At 42.0% G+C, this 21,484-nt stretch overlaps 1 protein-coding gene across 3 annotated transcripts in view; it reads right to left on the reverse strand.

The window, feature by feature from the left end:
* LOC117941896 (tyrosine-protein kinase receptor UFO) overlaps positions 1-21,484 on the reverse strand; it is a 34,222-nt gene that overhangs the window by 6,724 nt on the left and 6,014 nt on the right. The window contains exons 5-20 of one of the 3 annotated variants that reach the window (XR_004656000.1): positions 18,220-18,300; positions 17,979-18,094; positions 15,686-15,881; positions 11,036-11,175; positions 10,773-10,917; positions 10,478-10,495; positions 9,383-9,512; positions 9,017-9,108; positions 6,845-6,940; positions 6,440-6,517; positions 5,846-5,938; positions 5,001-5,122; positions 4,301-4,410; positions 3,811-3,970; positions 3,071-3,207; positions 1,622-2,242 (exon numbers count right to left, since the gene is read on the reverse strand). Coding sequence is in view for 2 of the 3 variants with exons in the window: in XM_034867109.1 (XP_034723000.1) it covers positions 1,783-2,242; positions 3,071-3,207; positions 3,811-3,970; positions 4,301-4,410; positions 5,001-5,122; positions 5,846-5,938; positions 6,440-6,517; positions 6,845-6,940; positions 9,017-9,108; positions 9,383-9,512; positions 10,478-10,495; positions 10,773-10,917; positions 11,036-11,175; positions 15,686-15,881; positions 17,979-18,094; positions 18,220-18,300 (2,174 nt within the window). In the remaining variant the exon portion in view is untranslated. Of the gene's footprint in view, positions 1-1,501; positions 2,243-3,070; positions 3,208-3,810; positions 3,971-4,300; positions 4,411-5,000; positions 5,123-5,845; positions 5,939-6,439; positions 6,518-6,844; positions 6,941-9,016; positions 9,109-9,382; positions 9,513-10,477; positions 10,496-10,772; positions 10,918-11,035; positions 11,176-15,685; positions 15,882-17,978; positions 18,095-18,219; positions 18,301-21,484 lie in introns of those variants that run through there. The other 2 variants (XM_034867109.1, XM_034867110.1) reach the window with 2 other exon arrangements.

A 21,484-nucleotide genomic window follows, 5' to 3' on the forward strand; every position in this document is an offset into this window, starting at 1 on the left:
AACACACGTTTTGCTTTCTGCTGGTACCAGACTTCTATTTACAGTGCTAAACCTCAAGTAACTAAAATATCCCAGAATGAGAGTGTGGCAGGATGATGTCAGATGACAAGGTTAGTTGTGTTTCCCAGTCTCTCGGTCTCTTTGCTCGTTTATGGAAAAAACACTCCGTCAACTGGTTTCGGATGCCCTGCAATGATTTCACAGGCTATGTTCTCTGCCTTTATGAATATGCAAGTTGTTACATGGGGACAGATTCTGTCCAGAAAGTAATAAAAAACAAAATGTGTAAGACGTAAAAGATATACAAATTATAAACAAACATACAAGGATACAACAAAAAAAACATTAGTGCAAAGTTGTTTAAAAAAAGTTTTTTTTTTTTTTTAACAAAATGTGTAATAACACTGTGCTTGAGCCAAAAGCAAAGGTGAGGAGCTTATTTGCCTCGGGTAACTCCACCATGTCCGTACCTACCCTCAGTCCATCCGCCTGCCTCTGATTATTTGTACCCTCTTGATTTGACCAGTACCTATGTCACTGTTGAGCAAAGTCTCTTGTTTCCTGAGTTATGACAACAATGTATAGACTAGTTCAGGACTTTCACAGGCATCTCACCTGTTGGTGAAGAAAGAGATGCCTTGTTTGAACTGTAAATGGCTCATGGTGCTTAATTCACAACTAGCAGTGCGACCACTTGAGAGGATGCAGGGATGGTTAGAGCGCTACATTAGGCTATCATACAAAGGATCATTAAGATGGAGTTTCTTCATTTAAAACGACTTCATATAAAATGATCTAAAGCCTGCAGTGTAATTTCAATTTCTCTGCAAATTTTGGTCTCTTTTAATTCTTTTGTTGTTAAATTCAAATGTCATTCATATTCTGTTCCTGTAGGGTTAAGGTCTTCTAACTTTTAGGTAAGGTGAACTTTAGTCGAAGGGTTTCTGTGGGGAAAGAACATTCTATCATTATAAAAGACATTTGTCAAGATAAACATTTGTCAAAACCACTGCTCAAAGCTAGAATGAGCCTTTGTTGGCGATTTTAGTTTTAACACGTCTTATTGTCCTTCATAAACTGTGTCGGTATAACCATTAAACAGCTATTAATCATCAGCTGGCACCTTCAGTGAAAGAGGCACTGATGCTGATTTTTTTCTTTCTTTCCCAACTGTCCTTGGGTTATTTCTGCACAGGAGCAGGGATTTCAGTTGGGTGAGGTTTTCTCCGTCAGAGGAGGACTGTCTCAGCTGGTTCCTCCATGTTAGCCCTTTACTCGCAAGTTCAAGCTCCTGAGTTTGTTTGGTTGTAGATTCAGCCTGGCAGTGTTTAAGCTGGTTTCACTGAGATTGTTTAGCTTAGTCGCATGAAGGGGATCGGTCTGTTGTATACAAGTAGTTGTGCAGATAGGGTATTTTATTGCTATATGGACTGGGAATGAGATTTTCTGATTGTGCTGCGTATAAAGGCAACATGCTCTAAACTTCTTCACCGACTGTCTGTCCTGCTAAGCTAATCACACAATGACTTTTACACTCGCTTGGAAACGCTCAATTCAGAAGAGAAAAGGGTTGACAAAGGAAAAGAATCCCAATCCTTCACTTCCTTGGAATGCCTTTGGCTGTGTGTGTGTGTGTGTGTCTGAATTTGTGCAAAATATGTATGTAGATATGATGCAGTCAGTAGCAAGAGGCTGGATCTCATTCTAGGACTGGGGATAAAGGATGGCACACTTTGGCAGTCAAAAGTCTCCTTCACTTTAAAAAAAAGAAAAGGGACGCCATCACTGCCAGGGCATTTTTCTGGACCCTTCCCTGTCCTCCAGCAGCTCAACAGTTGGGGTGGGAGCTGGTGTAGGGTTGGGAGTGGAGTGGCAGGATGGTTGTAGAGGCAGCGTAGCTGTGGAAGACGACACCGGCATGTCCAGGCTCTCCAGGGAGTCCGAGAGGGCTCGGTTGGTCTCGTGTTGGGGACAGAGGACGTAGCGGTTGGGGTGGTGGACCTCCACTGTGGTGACAGAGTCCAAAGCCTTCAGGCAGAGGGGGGACGGCCCCCCCATGGGGTCACGGCCACCCACGGCCCCTAGCTCCATGGAAGACTCGTCCATGTTGACGTACAAGATCTCGTCTGGGTCCTGGGTGTCCGGCAGATCCTCAAGGGCTTTTTCCAGCTCGCAGCGCAGGGACTCAAATGATGGGCGATCCTTGGGGCTCAGCAGCCAGCAGGAGAACATCAGGGCGTAGCTGGAGAAGAGGAACAAACGGTAATTGTATACTTAATGTTAGCACATTGTTAATCAGGTAAAAAATTCTTCACAAGTTTAATGACGTCAGAAATAAAACTGTGACGAATTTTGTATGGAATTACCTTGACGCTAATTAAAGTGAGTTCATTGTAATTCATTTCTAGCTTAGCATAGCAGGTCTCTTTTTCCCCACATATATATTTATAATTATGCTATTAAGATTTCTTATTCTTAAAATAACGGGATTTGTTTTCTATGAAATTTCTCTTACCAATTACATCTGCCAATTTCTCTATCTTCTAATTTTCTATCTTTTAATTGTTGTTAAAATAAATTGGTAGGAACTTGCTGAGTGTTTTGTCTCAGAAATAGAGCTCAGTTTTCCTTATAATTAATAGCAAATTAAACATTTCCTTCTCTGGAATCTCTAAGGACATTAGTAAAAAAAAAAAATGAAACACATGAAGTAGTGTGTTACCTGAAAATGAAAACAATTTTTTTAAATGGTAATAAGAAATAATAAAAACGGCTGAATATTTTGTCTTAAGCTACAAGGAAGGGTCCATGCTTTTCAAATCTATATCTTAGAACTAAATAGTTCAGTAAGTGTGTTTATCTAGAAAGCTTAAAGAAACATGAACAGACTTTAAAGAATTATCTAAGCTCCTTGAAAATCAGATAGACTGGAACTGTTTCTAGCCTCCAGTCTGGATTGCTTTACGGAAAAAGGGTACTTCTAATCAGGAGGCAAAATATCCCCCAGATACTTCATCATCAGCTGAGTGTGTTTTGTGAGGAATGTGAAGCCGAAGGCGCTGACACTCACATGCTGTCCAGACAGTCTGGAGGCTGTTTGAGACGGTTTCCCTGTCTCAAGTAATCATAAATCTCACTGTTTTCAACCCCAGGGTACGGAGTCTGGCCCCGCGTGGCGATCTCCCACATGGTGACTCCAAATGACCACTGAGAGAAAGAGAGAGATGGAGGGAAGGAGCATGACAGAGTAAAAAGGAGAGAGAGGGGAAGGGTTAAAGGGTTTTAAAATCTGTTTGCTTCTAGACACCTTGCTATTGGCTACTCTACTTAAAACGAGAATATGCACAGGTTAAACGCTGTGAAAATAACAGACATGTTTTTCTAATCTTTCTGGACATCATACTTTTACGCACAAGTTGCTAAAGAATGCACATCCTTTTAAACGCTAACACTGCATGAACACTTCCACATTTGCATGGAAACCAGGGCGCCTGAAGTGTACAGTAATTAGTCATCCGTGCAGTCACCTGTTGCTGTTTACATCGGTCATAGATAGTAGTAATGATGTGTCTGCACAGTATGTTCTACTGAAATACATGTAGCTCAATACATCATAGCTATTTGTTCAATTAGTGCTATTTCTGTTTTCAACAGTAAACATAGTAGCCATGTTTTATTTATAAAATAGAAAAGTAACGCCCACCAAGGATTATAGTGAGGTGCTGGGATTAAAACAAGCACACACACACACACACACGCACACACACACACACACACACACACACACACACACACAGTGTGTGAACCTACCACGTCACTTTTGGTGGTGTAGACGCGATCAGCCAAGCTCTCGATGGCGATCCATTTGACGGGCATCTTTGAGATTCTCCCCTGCCTGTAGTAGTCTCCGTTGTAGATCTTCTTAGAGAGGCCAAAGTCGGCCACACATACGTTCATGTTCTCATTCAGCCTGAGGCAGAGAAACCAGAGTGTTACAGCGCTGCGTTTTTGGTAAAGGGGCATTCAGGCGGTGATCTAATATAAAAAAATACATTCATTTAAGTGCTGTTATATTCTATAATGTAAGATATGATGAGATTATGTAATGTATATTATATTATATATGATATATAATAATATTTATTAAATGTGTTTTAGCCTTTTTGGGTCTTTTCCCCCACCAAAATGTTGCTTTGAACAGTCTCTTTAGTCCCTTTTAGTTCTTTCTCCTCCTTAAGAGAAAGAGCAAGTGCTAACAGGAACCGAGAGAGTAAAATGTGGAAGCAGAGATTTTGCTTACATGCAGTTGCGAGCGGCAAGGTCTCTGTGGATGAAGTTCTTGTTGCTGAGGTATTCCATCCCTCGGGCAATATCAGTCATAAACTTTACCAGCATTTGAGATGGGAGGTACTGCAGGACAGCACAGAGAAAAAAAAGTTTAGCCAAACACAGCTGACATTTATTTTCTTCACAGTAGAGGGCACTACAGTCTATCTCTTTGGGAGAACTGAGTGCTCCCTGCTCCAAATACTAACAGCCTCCTCCTGTGGGATGAACAGGGTTCAACAGCACTTTGTTTTTGAATGTGTGCCGAACACATGGATGTTCCAACATTCTGCAGGAATGTTGTTTTGATTAGGCTTATGTTGTTCAACCCTGTTCTTCAGGGACTTACTGCGTATAGCAGTTCTCAATTCCAAAAATCCATTCATCCATTAATAAGTAAAACTGCAAATACATGTAGCAACGACAGACACATATCTTGTGTTTTCATGATCTCAGAGCGTACGCTCTGCCAATGAGTTGTGGATGGTGACTTACTGTAGCAAACACTTTACGTCTATGTTGACCTTTGGATCCCATTTTGCTGACAGACATTCATGTAAATGTATAAACCCCAGACCCAATAAGCAGTTAAATTGTGTATGCGTGTGGCTGCTTGCATTTGCACATGTATGTGTTGCTGACTCGCTGCTTTTATTGTTTGTAATCAGACTAACCACAGGGGAGTCTCCCAGCCTTGAGTATAGCAGATAGCTGTGCAGGTCTCCGTGTTTCATATAGGGCAGAATGACCACCGGGGAGGGGTAACCTTCACTCTCCACAGTCTGCAGACACACACCTGTAAAAACACTTCAGATTAGTATCATACACATTGACTACTTACATGTTCTGTACATCTCAAGAGTGCTCAGTCTTGAATTTGCTAATTAAAGAATACAGTATTTTAAAGGATGAATTCATCCAAATTACAAAAAAAAAACATTTTCTCACTAACGTTTAGTGGTATGTATACATGCACATATTTATAGTTTCATTTGCACAGGTTGTGAGATATTCACCCCAATGTTTAGTCTTTCCAGTCTCCCTGTTACTCTATTGATATGTTGATGTGGGTCCTGTGTTGTGTTTACAATGTTGCTGGCATCTGATGTGGTTTGTGTGTGTTTGTCGTTTTAGCTATCCTGCTGCACACTACATTTCATTTTTTAAGGATAATTATAGTTGAAAGTTGAAGTTGAACCTAAGGATTCCTGAGGAAATGAAGGGAGTTAATGTACTTGCATGATTCCTGCACTTTTTTGGGGTTGTACCCACATGGTTAAATTCACTTATCAAGGAAGTTGTGTTTTCAGTTTGGTTTGTTTGTCTGTCAGCGGTATTAGCAAAAAAATTACTGGGCCAATTTTCCCAAAACTTGGTGAAAGGGTGTAGCATGGGGAAAGGAGGAACCCATCACATTTTGGAACCTGTGCAAAGAAACTCACGAATATCAACTATTGAGAAAGCATAATTCTTTTTGTAATTTTAATTAGCCAACCAGGCAGTTTGAATCCTGACTCACCTAGAAGCCTCATGACATTGCGGTGGTCAAACTCCTTCATGCAGGCAGCCTCACGGAGAAAATCCTCCATCTCTGAGCGGGTACAGATGGCAACTGGAGAGGAGACGACACAGAGGTGAGCCAATGTGCCACGTTGAAATGTTGCCCGAGTAAGAAATACACTTTTACTTCAGATGGGGTTTTGGCTCCTGAATTTATAAACTTTCAATTATAGTTTATAAACTTATAATATAACTTATAATACTTGTTAGCAGTTTTTACCACCAAGTTTGTTGAACTTCGTAGCCACAAAAAACTGGCAGGAATCTCACGGAAGAGGGTGGCGCTGTTTTTCCCAATTTCATCTTTTCCCTCGACTTTGGGTTTTTTATACAACTGTAAAACTTTGGCACTCTAGATCAACATGGGGTCAACTTTTTCTTCCGCCAATATCTTTTACAAGCTGGATTGTTGTCTGTTTTCTGATTTAAAAAGACATTTTTTCCCCTAGGACTTGTGAATTTCTGACCCAGATTGATGTCCATCAATTGGCCTGTGTTCCCGAGATGAAGGGACTCGTTGTGGTAATTCTGAGTGCTTTTACTGTCTACTCACTCTTCATGGTCTTGACAGCAACTTTGAGAGCAGACTCCTCCTGAGTCAGCAGCCCTTCCATGACAGAGCCAAACTCCCCTAAAGTAAGAAATTAAAACACAATCAGATCCCATATGAGATGCAACAAGATTAAATGTCTTATTAAACAGGGAAGAGTTATTGGCCGTCTGACTTCACAGGGTACAGGGCTAGGAGGTTATCACATCGTAAACTGTTAATCTATCCGGGGTCAACACATGTTATTGTCAGACTAAAATGACAGGAGATAAGTGAGAAGCAAGCATCACTGCTATGGCAGATAAGTCCTCACTGTACTATGTACCAACCTCTTATCCTTAAACTTTACATGTTACCTCCACGCTACCCCAGAAATGAGACTGACACATAGTTAAAACAAAGCAGTACCTTCTCCCAGGGTCTTTCCCAGGGTTAGTTTATGTCTGTCCACCATCACATCTTGGAGCTTCTGCTTCAGCTCGTCGCTGATGCCCAGGCTGTTCACTGAGGAAGAAAAAATAAGGAATTTTAATGGTGTTTAGGGTGGAAAGCACTTTAATGAACAACCCCTAAAAGAGAGAAAAACAGCCAGATTGTAAAAACACAATGCACGAAACTAAGCCAAAAAACAATGGAACAATGGAAATTAGACTGACTGAACTAAAACCATGCTGTGCCCTTGTGTAAAACTCACCAGAATTTTTTTTTTTATTAAATCTTCTTAGTCTTCACGTTTTTGTTATTGCAAAAGAAGAAGTTTAAAAATGGGCTGAACATTACATAATTTGATATTTGTGTTCATGTAATAATTGAATCCAGTATCTATTGTTTTTAATAAAGTCCTGCTTCAAAAATACTAAAAAAATATTACTCTAAATGTCAATCATATCTTACAAACTGTCTTTCAAAAGTAGAGCCTGCACTACAAACAAAACATAGGTTTCAAATAAAACTAAAAACAGATAAAAGCTGAACTAAAACCACCAAACCCAGAAGACTAAAACTTAAGCGAAGCTGAAAATACAGTCAAAAACTATGCAAAATAAAGACTAATTTAAAATTCCAAGCTACAGTATATAATAAGTTCTGAATCTGAATCCTGCAAGGGACCCGGCTGGGGAGTTGAGATCAGGATTTAAGATGGTTTAAACATTCCTGACTCCCTTCAACCAGCTGAGCTGTATGGTGACGAGCACACTGCGCTACAGACGTTAGCTCTGTTTTCACATCTGGGCCCGAATATGACAAGGCAACGACATGCATCAGAGATCCCCCTCCAGCTGCTGCTACACCATCAATCTGCCACACGTCAAACAACAATGTGCTCAGTCCACAGGCATGTTCCGACACAGGTTGGCGTGACCAGCTATTAGCCAATGCATACAATAACCATAGCCCGAGGGTTTTGGCTTTGTCTGGAAAATTGGCAAAATTTACTGGTCAACATTAGCAACCCAGATCCCTCCAATCTGACCCCTTCCTTTATTCCCAGCAAGTTTTCCCCCTGAATATGTTATTTATGTACAGTATTTATGTATATGTTTTTCTTCACAGGTTTGCCTTTCCTCTGGCCTCTTTGTGGCTGCGGCAAGCTGAGACTTGTCTATTAGGTCTACACAAATATCGTGCATACACCTGGGACAAAAAAGTTATGGATTGAATGTGACCCAGCTGTGTGAAATTTGAGGCTGTTTGCAGGTGCGTATCTCTGTCTGCAATCATGAGGACTCACAGGGACTGCTAGCTGGTGAAAGCACATAAAACACTGCCAACCACAGCTTTGTGTTCCACAAGCACGAAGTCGTAGCTCCACCTGGACGAGACTTTTTATTCCCAGTTTACTCCCCAAAGGTGGTATGACCTCCAGTCAGAGCAGTGACTCTAACTGCTAGCAGTAACTCTTGGTCTGTTGTTACAGGCTGCTTAAGTGTGAAATCTCATTCAGATGAGGGGTACGTCAAGTCACTAGCTCCCTGATGTCGTATTCCCTTTCCCACAATGTGCTGTTATCTTGATTTCACCCCCAATGTCCCACCTCCTTCCTCTCCTCTGCTCTGTCAGTAAAATGTAATCAAAAAAGTCAAATGTAATTCTTCCAATCACTCCGATTATACAGGGCATAACTTCACCATTGGATTTACAGCACATCTACTTGATATGATTATATAAAGATACATTGCTTTATAGAGTATAAAGGGACACAGTGTTATTACGGATTATGTCAGCTGACACGCCAGGGTTGTTTTCACAGCTGTGACGAATGGATTAACCCCTTAGTTGTTTGGATTCCTGCCTTTGATCAACCAAACAAACCAATGACTTGATTATGTCTTGAAATGCGGAAAGAAGAACTGCCGTTGTGTGTCATTACAGCCAAAGAGTTTCTTCCATCGATCTGCTGGATCCGAGCCAGGGGCATTAGAGAGAATATGCTTTTATGCTACCTGTTTTGTATCGCTATTTCCTGGGGACAGAGGCAGGTTTGGACATGCTGAGAGACTTATCTCTTAGGGACAGTCAGGAGGAAATGTGAAGAGTCATCTTTCTGAGTAACATGCAGGGGCAGAGAGGGGAACTCACATGTTGCTTCGGTAGTCCTGCGGCTGTAGGTGCGGCGAGCGCGATACCTGACCACCAGCTCTCCGCTCTCCATCATGGGTTCAAACGCCTCTCTGGGAATGCATAAACACGTCACACAAATCAGGGCAAAACACAATGAGAGGTCTCTGCAACAGATGCGTAAACACAGCTGGAAACATGCCATTGCTCCATAATTTAGAACAATGACTGTTGGTCTTTCAAAATAGATGTTTTCTACCCCGTCCAGAATGCATGCATAAGTGAGGCAACTAGGTCATGGAGCTGAAAAACACTGGCGATTTTTGGTTTGGCACAGCTATTGAGTCCCTCCCTTCCACCCACGAGCAGCGCCAACAGTTTACGCACCCAAAGCGTGTCTCCTTACGCCGCCGCTTGGCCACATAAACAGCCATGAGCACAGCTATGGACACGGTGCCGGCAATGGCCATCACCACATACCACCAGTGCCAGGAAAAGGCCGGGGGCGATGACGGCCCTGAGGGAAGAGAAGGGGTGTGGACAGAGACAGATGAGGGTTTAGTCATGTGTGGCTTTTAAGGTGAGGAGAGAATTTAGTATGAAGTATGGAGCTCATACAGTGACAAAAAGCAGATATTATGTGATGATTTATTTTTTCAACTGAAGGCAAAGCTGTATAATTAGTTTCATTTGTCAGCTTATTACTGCTTTATGGCGGGCCACAGTGCACAAAGTGTAAACTTGTGAACGGTCAAGTCCCTTTCTTTATTCCCTTGTTAGAAGACAATGTTATATATAATGTTATGTTAACTAAATACATAAATATGCAGCAATATTGTGAGAAAGAATATGTTTTGACTGGGCAAATTAACTAAGTGACCTTGTTGCTGCTTTCTATATTTATCGAGCTAAATCTAAAATAATTTGACTATAAATATGCTCATTTTTTATCTCATTCACAAAACTTCTACTTTGAGTTATTGCAGTCCCATGAGATGTACTCCCAGCTACCCCCCTGCATCCCAAGATACTGCTATTCTTTCACATCCTCCACCCACTGTTTTCAACTTGTCCTCTAATTCACACCCGCCCTCCTAACTTTCCTTGCCTCTTTTTATCTGCCATTCTTGTTGTTTGAATTGTCTGTCTGGCTCTATTAGACTAAGCAAACAGAGATGCTACACTGTTCCTGCCTGTTATAAATATTTATGATGCGTCTTCCCCATTCACCCAACCACCCCTCTTCCCCTTTCCCGTCTCTCTCTCTGAGATCCTTTCTTCTCTTTTTTCTCTTCCTTCCTTTTTTTCTGAGATGCACAGGAAGGAACTTTCAGGCTCACAGAGGAACCCAGAGACAGAGAATAAGAAAGAGAAGTCCTGCGTTTGGAAAAAGCACCATGAGCTCACTTCCACTGTCACTGTGTCATTCCATGTCACTCTGATCAGTCACAGTTTGTGCAAAGTATGTACAAACCCACTCACCTCTAAATCCCTCCCTTTCTGTAAGAGTAAAAAAAAAGCAGATAAGTCTATATTTTGTCAGGACATAAATATCAATAAAACTAAAATAACATGTTTATTTTTGCAAAAGATTTATATGAAACAACATCTGACACCTTCTAGTAAATTCATTGTGATCATTATATAATGCTACTGAAGCAAAAGCAAACTGTACAAAATGAAGCAAAAAACAATCTTAAATAATCTCTTTCAAAGTAGATGCAGTATGTTATTTTTCATATTTTCATTAGTAATTTCAACACTTCTTGTCACTCACCAGGAGCAATAAGTGTCAGGGTCTGAGTGGGGGTCCAGGGTCCTAGCCCCGCCCCTGTATAGGCACACACTCGAAAAGACACATTGGACAAGGGGACAGAGAGATTGATTGAGAGCTCGGTGTCCAATCCAGTGTCCACAACATACTGTCAACAAAAGAAAAAAGGGAGGCGGTCATTGTCAAGCAGATTTACATTTTCTATAATCTGTCATCAGAAACAGTCAAACGTTTGTGTTTTGGTGTGTGTGTGTTCCCAGACTGACCTGCTGTGCGGCAGGTGTGCTGTACTCCACCACGTAGCCTTGTAGTTCTCCATTCAGCTTCCCTGGAGGTCCCTCCCATGTCACCAGCACCTCAGTCCCGTTAAGCACCGCGCTCACGTTCACAGGTGGGTTTTCTGGCACTGAAACACACAACACAACACAACTTGAAGGTGTTTCACTTCTTACAGTTATATGGACTTTATTTTGTAGGGTTGTTGTAAGATTGGGTAATCATGTAGCTCAGGGTGTGGCGGGCTACGTGTGAAAGGATTTTAGGTATGAATGAGGAGTCGGCAGTGCTGTTGTGATTGTGGGTTTGGTGGCCAGGGGTCAGTGGGTTGGGGGTTAGCCAAGCGTGTGTTGTTTTGACAGCCTCAAGCCTCTAGGGTGGGGATAACTACAACAGCTGGAAGGGGAAGATGTCAGAGAATGTTGGGAATACAGCTATATTAGGAAAAAAAAGGCTAACAAAGGGCACCACAGACGTGGGGCGATTATTTGAGTTCAGAAGCCATGGTTGGACGATCTCAGATGGACACACGCTGAGACCTGCGTCTCCCTCCTTCATGCTGTCCCTCCTCTTCTTTCCATGCCCATTTATGCATCATTCTCTCGTCTGCCCTTTTTGTTTTCTGGCTCCCTGAAGCAGAGAGTGAAAAAGGCTGCTGGCAGCAGAAATACCCAGTGGAGAGAAAAAGAGATGCTGAATAAAATGCTACAAGTGTGAAATGTATAAGTGTGTGTGTGTGTGTGTGTGTGTGTGAGAGAGAGAGAAAGAGAGAGAGAGAGAGAGAGAGTGAGAGTGAGAGATTGATGCCCTGTACAGCACAGAAATCCAAGAACCTTTTCAGAAGGAGGCGACTGCTTATTTCCTTTGTTGCCGTTAGAGTTAAGGCTCTCTTTGTCTTTGCTTCTCACACTTACAAAGTCACACAAATAACTGGACACCCACATACGCTCGCACCCACAATCACCCAAATAAGCTCTCACACACACACACACACACACACACACACACACACACACACACCGAGTCAGTGTGAGTTTAGGAAACATGGCCCAGCCTATGGATGATGTTATCAGGAAGCGTTTGGCGGATGATTGTTTCCACATGCGGCCCCAGTTCTGCCTGCCAGCGGCTACAAAAACAACCTCTAAGTCAAGTTCATTCCAGCAGTTCGTCTCCACCTAAGATCCTTCATCTCTCTGTCTTTCTCTGCCTCCTTCTCCATCTCTTTGTTTCCTAACCCTCCCTTTCTCCTTCCCTCTTTATCTCTTTGTCTCTCCCTGTCTCCCATCCAACATGATTCCATCTCCTTCTTTCCAAGTTTTCTTCTCCCTCGCTGCCCTCTCTGTGGTAATGCCTCTCTCTTTTTTCGTCAAGGAGCTATGAGTTTAAGAGAACAGAGATGTTAACTGTTGACATTGAACTCTGTGAAGTAGGGAAAAAACAACTGGAAATCCAAAGGGAAAAGGCCAAAACTACATGTGTGCTGCTGCTCCTGTTTTCTGACATGCAGAAACTACAGAGAAAGAAAATCATATGGTTCTTTTGTCTTCCACTTGGCAAGAGGCTGAGAAACAAACAATTTTGAGCCACAATTTCCAACCCAAGAGGTTAACATCTGCATCCATGGCAAACTACTGTTTCACATCCTGTTTCGAGCGGCTATTGAAGAAGCAGTGTCAGATAACCACGCTTGGAAGCATTTAAACATTGTTCAGAGGCAGGCCTGGTTCTCGGTCTCCCTTTCTGTAAAATTCATCTCGTACTCTCTGTATCTGCGTGGGTCAACACGTGGATGGAAAAGGTCATCCATAAGCCAAAAAATATGACGCATAACCCTGGGATCTGGAGACTGTTCTCCATGAATGAAAACAAACTCAGTGCTACATAGGAAACATGTTTCCCAGATCAGTCAAAGCATGAATGTTTGTGTCATCAAAAACGTTGAAACTTTTATGGCTATCCACCTTGTTTCAACTTTTACGGTCTGTCTCCTGAAAATGGAGTTTTTAGCACTTTTGCTGGCAGCAGTACTACTAAACAGAATTAAATGTGCCACTTGTGTGTGTTGTGCCACGTCGTCATGACTCACTTCAATCAGGATGGTGAGTTTAGGTGTCCCGTAACTCTGGATTAATTCTGGCGTTACTTTAGGGGTACAGACAGATGTGTAGAAGGGAATCAGGTTGCCTTTTCAGTGTAACAAACTATGCAAAAAGTACAAAATAACATTTGTCAAGTGTCAAGCGCAACGCGATATTCAGCCTAAGTCCTTTCATTTTGTTTGTTTTTTGGGGGAAATACATTTCTGGAGTTTTTTGGAAAGAAAAGAAACATGTGTTTAAGGGATATGTATGTAAAACATAATCTCTTTGCAGCTTTAGGATTAGAGGGTGACATGGGTCGTCTCGCTTCCTCTCCCACCAATCAGCCCCCTCCTCTCTCTCTTTCTGTTCTCTTCATCCTCCGGGGAAAATAGTGGGCTTTGGGAAAATAGCAAAATGAGTGTTTTCTCAAAGCGCCCCCTTCCCTCTTTTCCCTGCTCGTCTATCCATTTTTTGCCTTCTCCCACCATCAACCCCTTCTTTTTGTTGTTCCCACAGTGCCGAGCTGTGTGCTCTGGAACGGGGGAACTCAGAGGTCATCTGAGGTCAAACAAAAAGGGGGAAATGAGAGATGAAAGAGTGAAGTTAAAAGATTGGATTGAGAACAAACTTGTTTGCTTGTTTGATGAGGGAAATACATTCCTCCGTGCTGTTTGTAAGATTTGAGGTTGAAAAAGACAGATTGTGACAAAAGGAGAGCAAGTCAGCCCCGTCTACTTGAGTGAAATGACAACAAATCAAGGAGGAGACAGGAGCAGCAAATGGGGATGTATGTGCCAGGACGACACATGTAAAGACATAGTAAAGCACATATTTGCTCAATGTCTTAATGGAAAACAAATGGAGCAGAAAGAAAGACAAGAAAGAAATACTTCAGGCTGAACAACAGAGCGTCATGCAAGTTTTGTCACAGTCTACAGCGCTGAAACCAAAGGGACAAATGTGGAAAATGTGGCTGAGCTGTGAGCAGTCTACCTCTCCCCTTCATTCTCTCACTCCCTTTGACCTCCAATGCCTCCTGAACTTTCTTTGCAACCCAGTCTCACAGCTTAATCTTATCCCAGGCTTTTATTTTCATCCTCTGACCCATTAGGAGAAGTGCAGAGGGAGCTGAGAGATGAAACAATACTGTGCAAAGGGACATTACATAATTTGGCAAAGCAGAGAATTGTTTTCACTTAAACAAAACAAAGATTTCTAAAACTTTGTTGAATAAAGAACTGAAACTTGAAGATCTTGAATGTAGCAAGCATATCTCAAGCACTTTTTGTCCTTCTCCTTTACAGTAACACTTCAAGGAGTGCTACTTCTCTATTTTCCTATTTATGAGAAATGCTATGCTGTAGTTTTTTTTCAAATTAGGAGCAACTTCCATTATGGAAAGCCCCCATCATCCCTCCTGTGGCATATCTCTCCTCTTAGTGTACGCTGTTTCCATTCCCATTCATCCAGGGATAGAGACAGCATGAGCTGGCATGGAAAATCCCACCTCAGTTAAAACTCAAACACAGCGCAGCGTTACAGTTTGGACAGAGAGTTGCAATCCTAACTGAAGCCTTTCAGGAGAATTTAACGTCCACCCTCCCTCTCCCCGTCTCCGTCTCCACGTACTCTGTCCCTCCAATACCAGTCAGCCTTCTCCCTCAAGAGTTTACTTTTGAAAGTTGAGTCTGTTAAGGTACAGTGCCGGGTGTCTGGTATCCTTCATCAACACAGAATAGGTTAAAGTGGCACAGGAAGGAATACTATAACTACATATCATGTGCACTGTAACTCGATTCACTGACTCCTTGTTATCATCAAGCTGAAAAGCATTCGACAGATTAAAACCTGCTTAAAACAAGCTCAGAAAAAAAAAATTCTTTCTGCAAAGAAAAACGCTTTTAAAGAAACCTTATAATTAAAAGCACTGCTTTTGGGGGTTTCACTGTTGTTCATTAAGCTGTCAAATACAATGTGACTAATGCACCTTAGGGCCCCTTTAGTTGACTTTTTGCAGCTTAGACAAGAGAGGCAAGAAAGACAATAACAAAATATAAACAGAAAAGGCAACAGGCATCTTTCATAATCAACTGGCCAAGGGACTTGTCTTACGTATGTAAAAAACACTAACACAGCTTTGAAATTCAAGTGTTCAAACGCTGTATTGTTACAATTTGCATCTCAAAGAGTTGCAATTTATCACTGAACACTAGGGACGTGACCAGGACTTGTTCCTTGGTTATTTCCCACTCTGTATGGCCTTAATTGTAATGGTACCTCCTGGGTATTTATGTGAAAATCTGCAATTGAAATGCAATACTTCATAGTTCAATAAAGTGATTTTTGGTACAGCCCTGAAAAGCTGCTCAATTGTGCCTGCTCGTCACAGTGTAGCATCTGTCATGTACTGGTTCCAGTACATAGCCGGAATGGGAGCAGACCTGGACTCAGTAGCCAGATAACACAGCCTTAACCTTGACTCACTTCAGAGGAAGTGACCCCCCACACACATATATCCAGGGTGAAAACAAACATCTCCTCTCTTTGAGGCCTCACCTCCTTCTTTGGTGCGTAGCTCCACCCAGGGAGACCAGTCAGAAGGGCCCTGGCTGCTGTGACAGGCCACCCTGACAGCATAGAGGCTGTGGGGCTCCAGGTCCCCAATGAGGTGCGAGGCTGGTGGGATGTTCCTATTCTGGTTGTGGATCAGCTTATTTGGGCCTTCTGTGAAGGACTCTCCTGAATGTTTTGCCTGGAACATCCAGATGACAAACTTAAATTTGTTATATATTTCATTATTTTTTATCTACCACATTGACACTTTATTATTAAAAATGAAACTGCTAAGAGAGGAGCAGATGGGCAGCCTCTTCCTGCCTTTACACTGGATTTCAGATTGTGTGGCCAGATTTGGTTTCATAGCTCTATGGCACAAACAGGAAGAAAATGCTGCTTTTCACACACTGGGTCTTGAGAAACTGAAGAATTGATGAAGAAATTGCTTCTAACACGTTGTTTAAATAATTATAAGTTAACTATAGAAACACAAACAAGTGCAGGGTGACAATATGTAGGAACATACAGTAATTGTTTGCAAATGCAACTGGATTCAAATGGGAAGTGTGATCGTGATTAACATCAAAACCACCTCCACGAGGTAACTACCAATAAAACTATTACAAATTAAAAGTTAAATTCTGTAAATAGATGGTTCAAATTATTTTTGAATGTTGGAAATCAACATTTGATGTAAATATTAGTTTTTAATAATTAACTTAATGTGTCGATTGGAGTTGTTTGGCAGGGTTTCCTTTTCTGTAAAAAAATATGTTGCAGCTTATAGAGGTACTTCCTTTCTGTGCACATGCATAGTGTTAAAGTGCTAACATGTGTATGCGTAGTGCTGAAGGGCTAAAATGGTGAAACATTTTGATTCATTGTTGTTTTGAACGTGACCCAGGCTCAGTACGGTGCACTAAAAGCCGAAGCAATCAACCAAAAATCACAGGCAGAAACCTGCTGTCTCTGCAAACTCTCCACGGTAAACACTCATAAAGAGGAACACAAGGCAGTAAATAAACCCTTTGTTGCAGCAATCTTAAAACCACATTAAAGTTGCCAGTCTGGACCCTTATTCTGGTGAGTTGCTCATTATCAAACGGCTCCTGCAGGCTACTGGCTGCACTTCACTGTGTGGGCTTTACAGTGAGAGCTGAACACAAACAGATAAGGTGTGTGTGTGTGTGTGTGTAAAGCAGGTTGTGCTCTGCTTTGACAAAAAATGTAAAAACAATATGAGCATTCCTCATGGCATTAGTTAGTGGGTGTGATCCCAAAGAATATTAAGTTGCATGAATGAGGACTGCATGAATATGTGTGTGTGTGTGTGCGTGTGTGTGTGAGTCATTGCTGTCTCGATGAATCACAGTCCAGTGATTACACAATAGTGTTCAAACTAATTGTGTGGCTCATCTCTGAGTTTAGCCTGCATTCCCCTTGTATGGCTCAGACCCACAATACCTGCTGTCACTGCCCTTTCCTCTTTTCTTTAACTGATTTTGTTTCTTTCTCACTGTCTTTCTTTGTTTCTTTCTGTTGTTCTTTTGACCTTCCTTAGTTTTTTCCCTTTCTTTCTATCTTTCTTTCATTCTCTCTTTTTATGCTTCCTTTGTGGAGCACAGTAACATCTTTCTGCTCTCCGTAGTCATTTTTCTCTGCGCCACACAATGAACCGTTAAATTCAGATTTTTGCCCCAATCCGCTCAAGCTGGCCCCTCGCCTTGTTCCCCAGTGAGGGTGAGGGGGTGAGGGAGGGCTGTGGGGGAAAGGAGGGGGCAAGAACAGCAAGAGGTATGAGGAGCAGCTTTATTAGAACCAGACGTTTAGGGGTGGTGCTGCACTTCTCACTTCTCCAGGAGAAAATGTTCCTCCTCTCAGCTACAAGAGCTGTAAGGGCCACAAAGCAGGATAGAGGCAGAGAGACACTGGCGGAGAGAGGGAGAGAGACTCTGACCGACAGAGGGAGAGAGATGGGTAGAGAGAGAGAGAGAGAGAGAGAGAGCGGGGGAGTGGTGCTACATATTATGAGTCCAGGAGGCCACTTTCCCAGAGTGAAACCTGATCCACGGGTTCACGAATGAAGCAGGGAGTGGCAGAGGATGAGTTAAGAGAAGAATAGACAAGCAAGCTCTCTTTTCTTTGTAATTAGGCTCTTAAAAGGTCTGCGGAGTCCCGCAAATAGAGCGAGAGTGATGTATTTGTTTAACATGCAGGTCAAATAGTCCGCATTGACTAATTTTCTCAGCTAGTTGTGGTATTCTCTTCTTGCAGTTATCCCATGCTGTCTCACCTGAACAGAGCATTGCATTATTGGGTAGTCGCCTCCAAAACCAGGCTGCCATGATATACGGAGACTGGACGGAGTGGTCTCTAGCACTCTCAGATTCAGGGGCTGGGAAGGGAGAACTAAAGAAAGAAACACACAAAAAATACATAATAAATAGATGAAACCATTAGGAGTCACGCAAATAAAAATATATCTAAACTGAAAGATGACAGAGATGTTTGTGTTTCCAGGGTGTGCCACCTACCAGTGATGGTACCAGATCCTGAGGTGGCCACGCCTTTGCGGTTATGGGCCTCGCAAGAAAAAGTGCTGGTCCTGTTCAAACCTGGACAGAATAATGAAACAACATGTTCATGGGAAGCGGAACATTCGGAGGCTTTTAAAACCAAGAATCCTTGCTCAGCATGCTGACTTGCACATATTGTTAATACAAGAAAGGGTGTGGAAGTTCCAACTGAAGTGAGAGTAATGTGAGGGTAATAGTTTCCATAAGGTAACAGGATCGCTCCGTCAACACTTTTATGATTAGTTTCTGAAGTTAGTATGTGTTTGTTGATGTTATCGTATATTTTAGAGGGATTGGCCTGCACAATAAACATACCAATTCTGGCGTAGCATTAAAATTCGACTAGTCATGGTCTTGTAAAAGTTAAAAGATTTAAAATGTGTACCCCTCTATCCAACCCCTTCTCTTCTTGTTACAATTATTAACAGTGTGTCTGACTTATCACCCCTAAACCCTTCATTTTTTTCTGTCAGCTTTTTTCTGTATCACATTTTAATGTTGGGCGCAAACATGGATTATACAAAACAAAACTACAAATTTCTTTTTAGGCTTTTTGACAGACAGACAGACACATATTAATGTAAAGCCTCGATCTGTACACCTTTCAACTGACTTCTGCTGAAATCCCGCTATGTTGTCTTGACACTGATGCAAAAGATAAATCTCGTGGAAAATAATCCACACATGTTTGCACATTGAGCAATGATTCTGTGGTTTGCAAGTCAAAAGATGTCTCTGTTCAAACTGGCCCACATTTGGTTGAGAAGGGAAAGTTAAAAATACATCCGGGTTACAACTGTCTGATGTTTACAACTGTTGTTTCTACAGAAGTGTAATTATTTCTTATTGTTAAATACATTGCTATTTGTAATCTGACATCTACAAATCCTACAACCAAATTAGGGCCTTGCTGTCTTTTGACCTTCTAAACACTTTCAGGGTAAGAATAGATTCTTATACCAGTTTTACACAAAGTCTTAGCTAGAATGTGGAGCTTTACTTTATATCAAAAACCGAGACTCCTTCTAAAACGTAGGAATCTCATGCCTAAGACCACGTCCATGCGTACCAAAACAATCTTCTATTCCCCCATCTTCCCTGGCATCTGTTCAATATGTGCCTCAAAACGAATCCATTTGTAAATGATTCAACATGCTACTTCATATTCCAAGCTTATGGATGCCGCTGTTTCTGCTTCGGATATTCCCCAAGAAATGGAGAAGAAGAGGGGCGAAGCATGCACATAAAAAATTAGACAATTAAAATAGCTAGTGCAAGGGAACCAGAATCCTTTGTGTGTTGTCGTTACAGGACGTCGTCATGGGGTAAGAGGTCAAAAGCCGGAGGTCTAGGGGTGTGGTGATGACATCATCGAAATGCAAGTATGCGGCTTCACCGTCCAAACAAAGCCGCATGGAGCAGTTTTCGAATATTTTAACCCTGGGACCAGGTTTAAAGAAAGAGCGTTTTCAGGCAGGATTCATTTGAACGATCGGCCAAAATGATGCAAAACGTGTGTTTGTACCAAAAAGCGTTTCCGTGTGGATGGCCCTGATTGTAGTTCTTCTTGCAGCTTGACATTTCTTGCAGTGTAGTTTTGAGAACAAATAGAGTGTTGGGGTCCAGGTGTAAAATCCCTGAGCTGCTGCCTTCAAGAGGCTGGGGCTCCTCTGAAGGGTCCAAAACACTGACACACGCTGACACTCAACAATGAGAATGGCTCCTCTCACAAAGCGACTCACAGCGTGCTCACACACTCAAGTCATTCCACAGCACAACACAAGCTCACACACACACGTGCTGAAACATGTGACATTCAAGTTTTACCACTGTCATCTAACACCGCGACATTGTCAATCAGCCACAAACTGAGACTCGCACAGAATCACGCAGTGTGTGTGACGCTCTGCACTGAGGGCACCATGCCTCCATTGTGTTGGGGCCGGAAAGAGAACAGGGTGTACGATCCTCGCTGGGTAAAGCGGGGGATTGTGAAAGAGGAAAAGAAGGGGAGGGAGGGGTGAGAGATGACCACTGGCTGTGTGGAAGAATGAGCTGGTCATCAGGCCATCTCGAAAATTGCGCCACACGCCCCTTCTTGTCTTACCTTCCCCATCAGAAAACCGCAACACAACATCCCCTGACCAGCTGGAATGTCATAATCAGTCACTAGGAAGAACCTTTGCGGTTAGGAGCATTACAGTATTAACCAACAGTGTTGATATTGGCTGGGAATGACAGAGCATGGTCCCGGTGCTTCCCTTTTCTTGGCTGACATATGCAACACAATCAGAAAGTTTTAGAACCGTTTCATGTTTTGTTTATGTACTCCATTATATTGATTTAGGGATTTAGGGCTGCAATTTATGTTATTTTCATTAATAATCTAATATTTCTTTGATCAACATTTAACAAACATTTGAATCTTAGTAGTAGTGAAAAATACCCAGCACAAATTCCAATGTGGGGATGCCTTATAATTGTTAGTTTTCTCTGACCAATAATCATAATGCAATGATATTTAAAATGCTATAAGATATAAGACAGAGGAAATATTTTTTTTTTTATAAATTGTCCTCCTATTTCAAATTAATACTGTGGGGCTGTGATCCTAAACATAAAGCCTATAATAAATATAACTAATAATATAAACTTTTAAGTTCCATTGTTCTTGACTGTCCAAGTCAGTCGCTTGCCCACAATGCAAGTAAAATATTTGTGCATCAACTTCTGAATATAACAGAAGGCAAAAAGCTCCGAAAAGAAGCCAAAAAGTAAAGATGGCTGCAGTGTGAGCTTGGAAAAGCATCACCAGGAAGGCGAGTCTCTGCTGGTGTCTGTAGCTCGTACTAGCTACAAACTTTATACACTATATTATTACATAATTTAAGTTGAGTTAACTTGTCAAATGGCTTTCTGCTCCAAAACTCGTGGGCTAAGCATAAGAAGGGCTTCGGTTCCTACACTCTCCATCAGATGCGGATGGAAACTACCCTTCAACATGAAGATGTGTTGGCCTTTATTCCTTAACGGTTGGAGTGTACTTTGTGCCATTTCTCTTTATGGCCATATTGAAAGATTATTTGTGTTTGGACCTGTGGTCTGCCAGTGCAGCTGTCCATTCCAGAGATGTGAGTGTAGCTTCCCATCAAACGGGCCCTGGTCAGCACCAGCCAGCCTGCTCTGATGAGTCAAACCAGATTCTCCACCCGACCGCTGCCGC

Source organism: Etheostoma cragini, chromosome 3 (genome assembly GCF_013103735.1).
Source record: "Etheostoma cragini isolate CJK2018 chromosome 3, CSU_Ecrag_1.0, whole genome shotgun sequence".
Classification (NCBI taxonomy): domain Eukaryota; kingdom Metazoa; phylum Chordata; class Actinopteri; order Perciformes; family Percidae; genus Etheostoma; species Etheostoma cragini.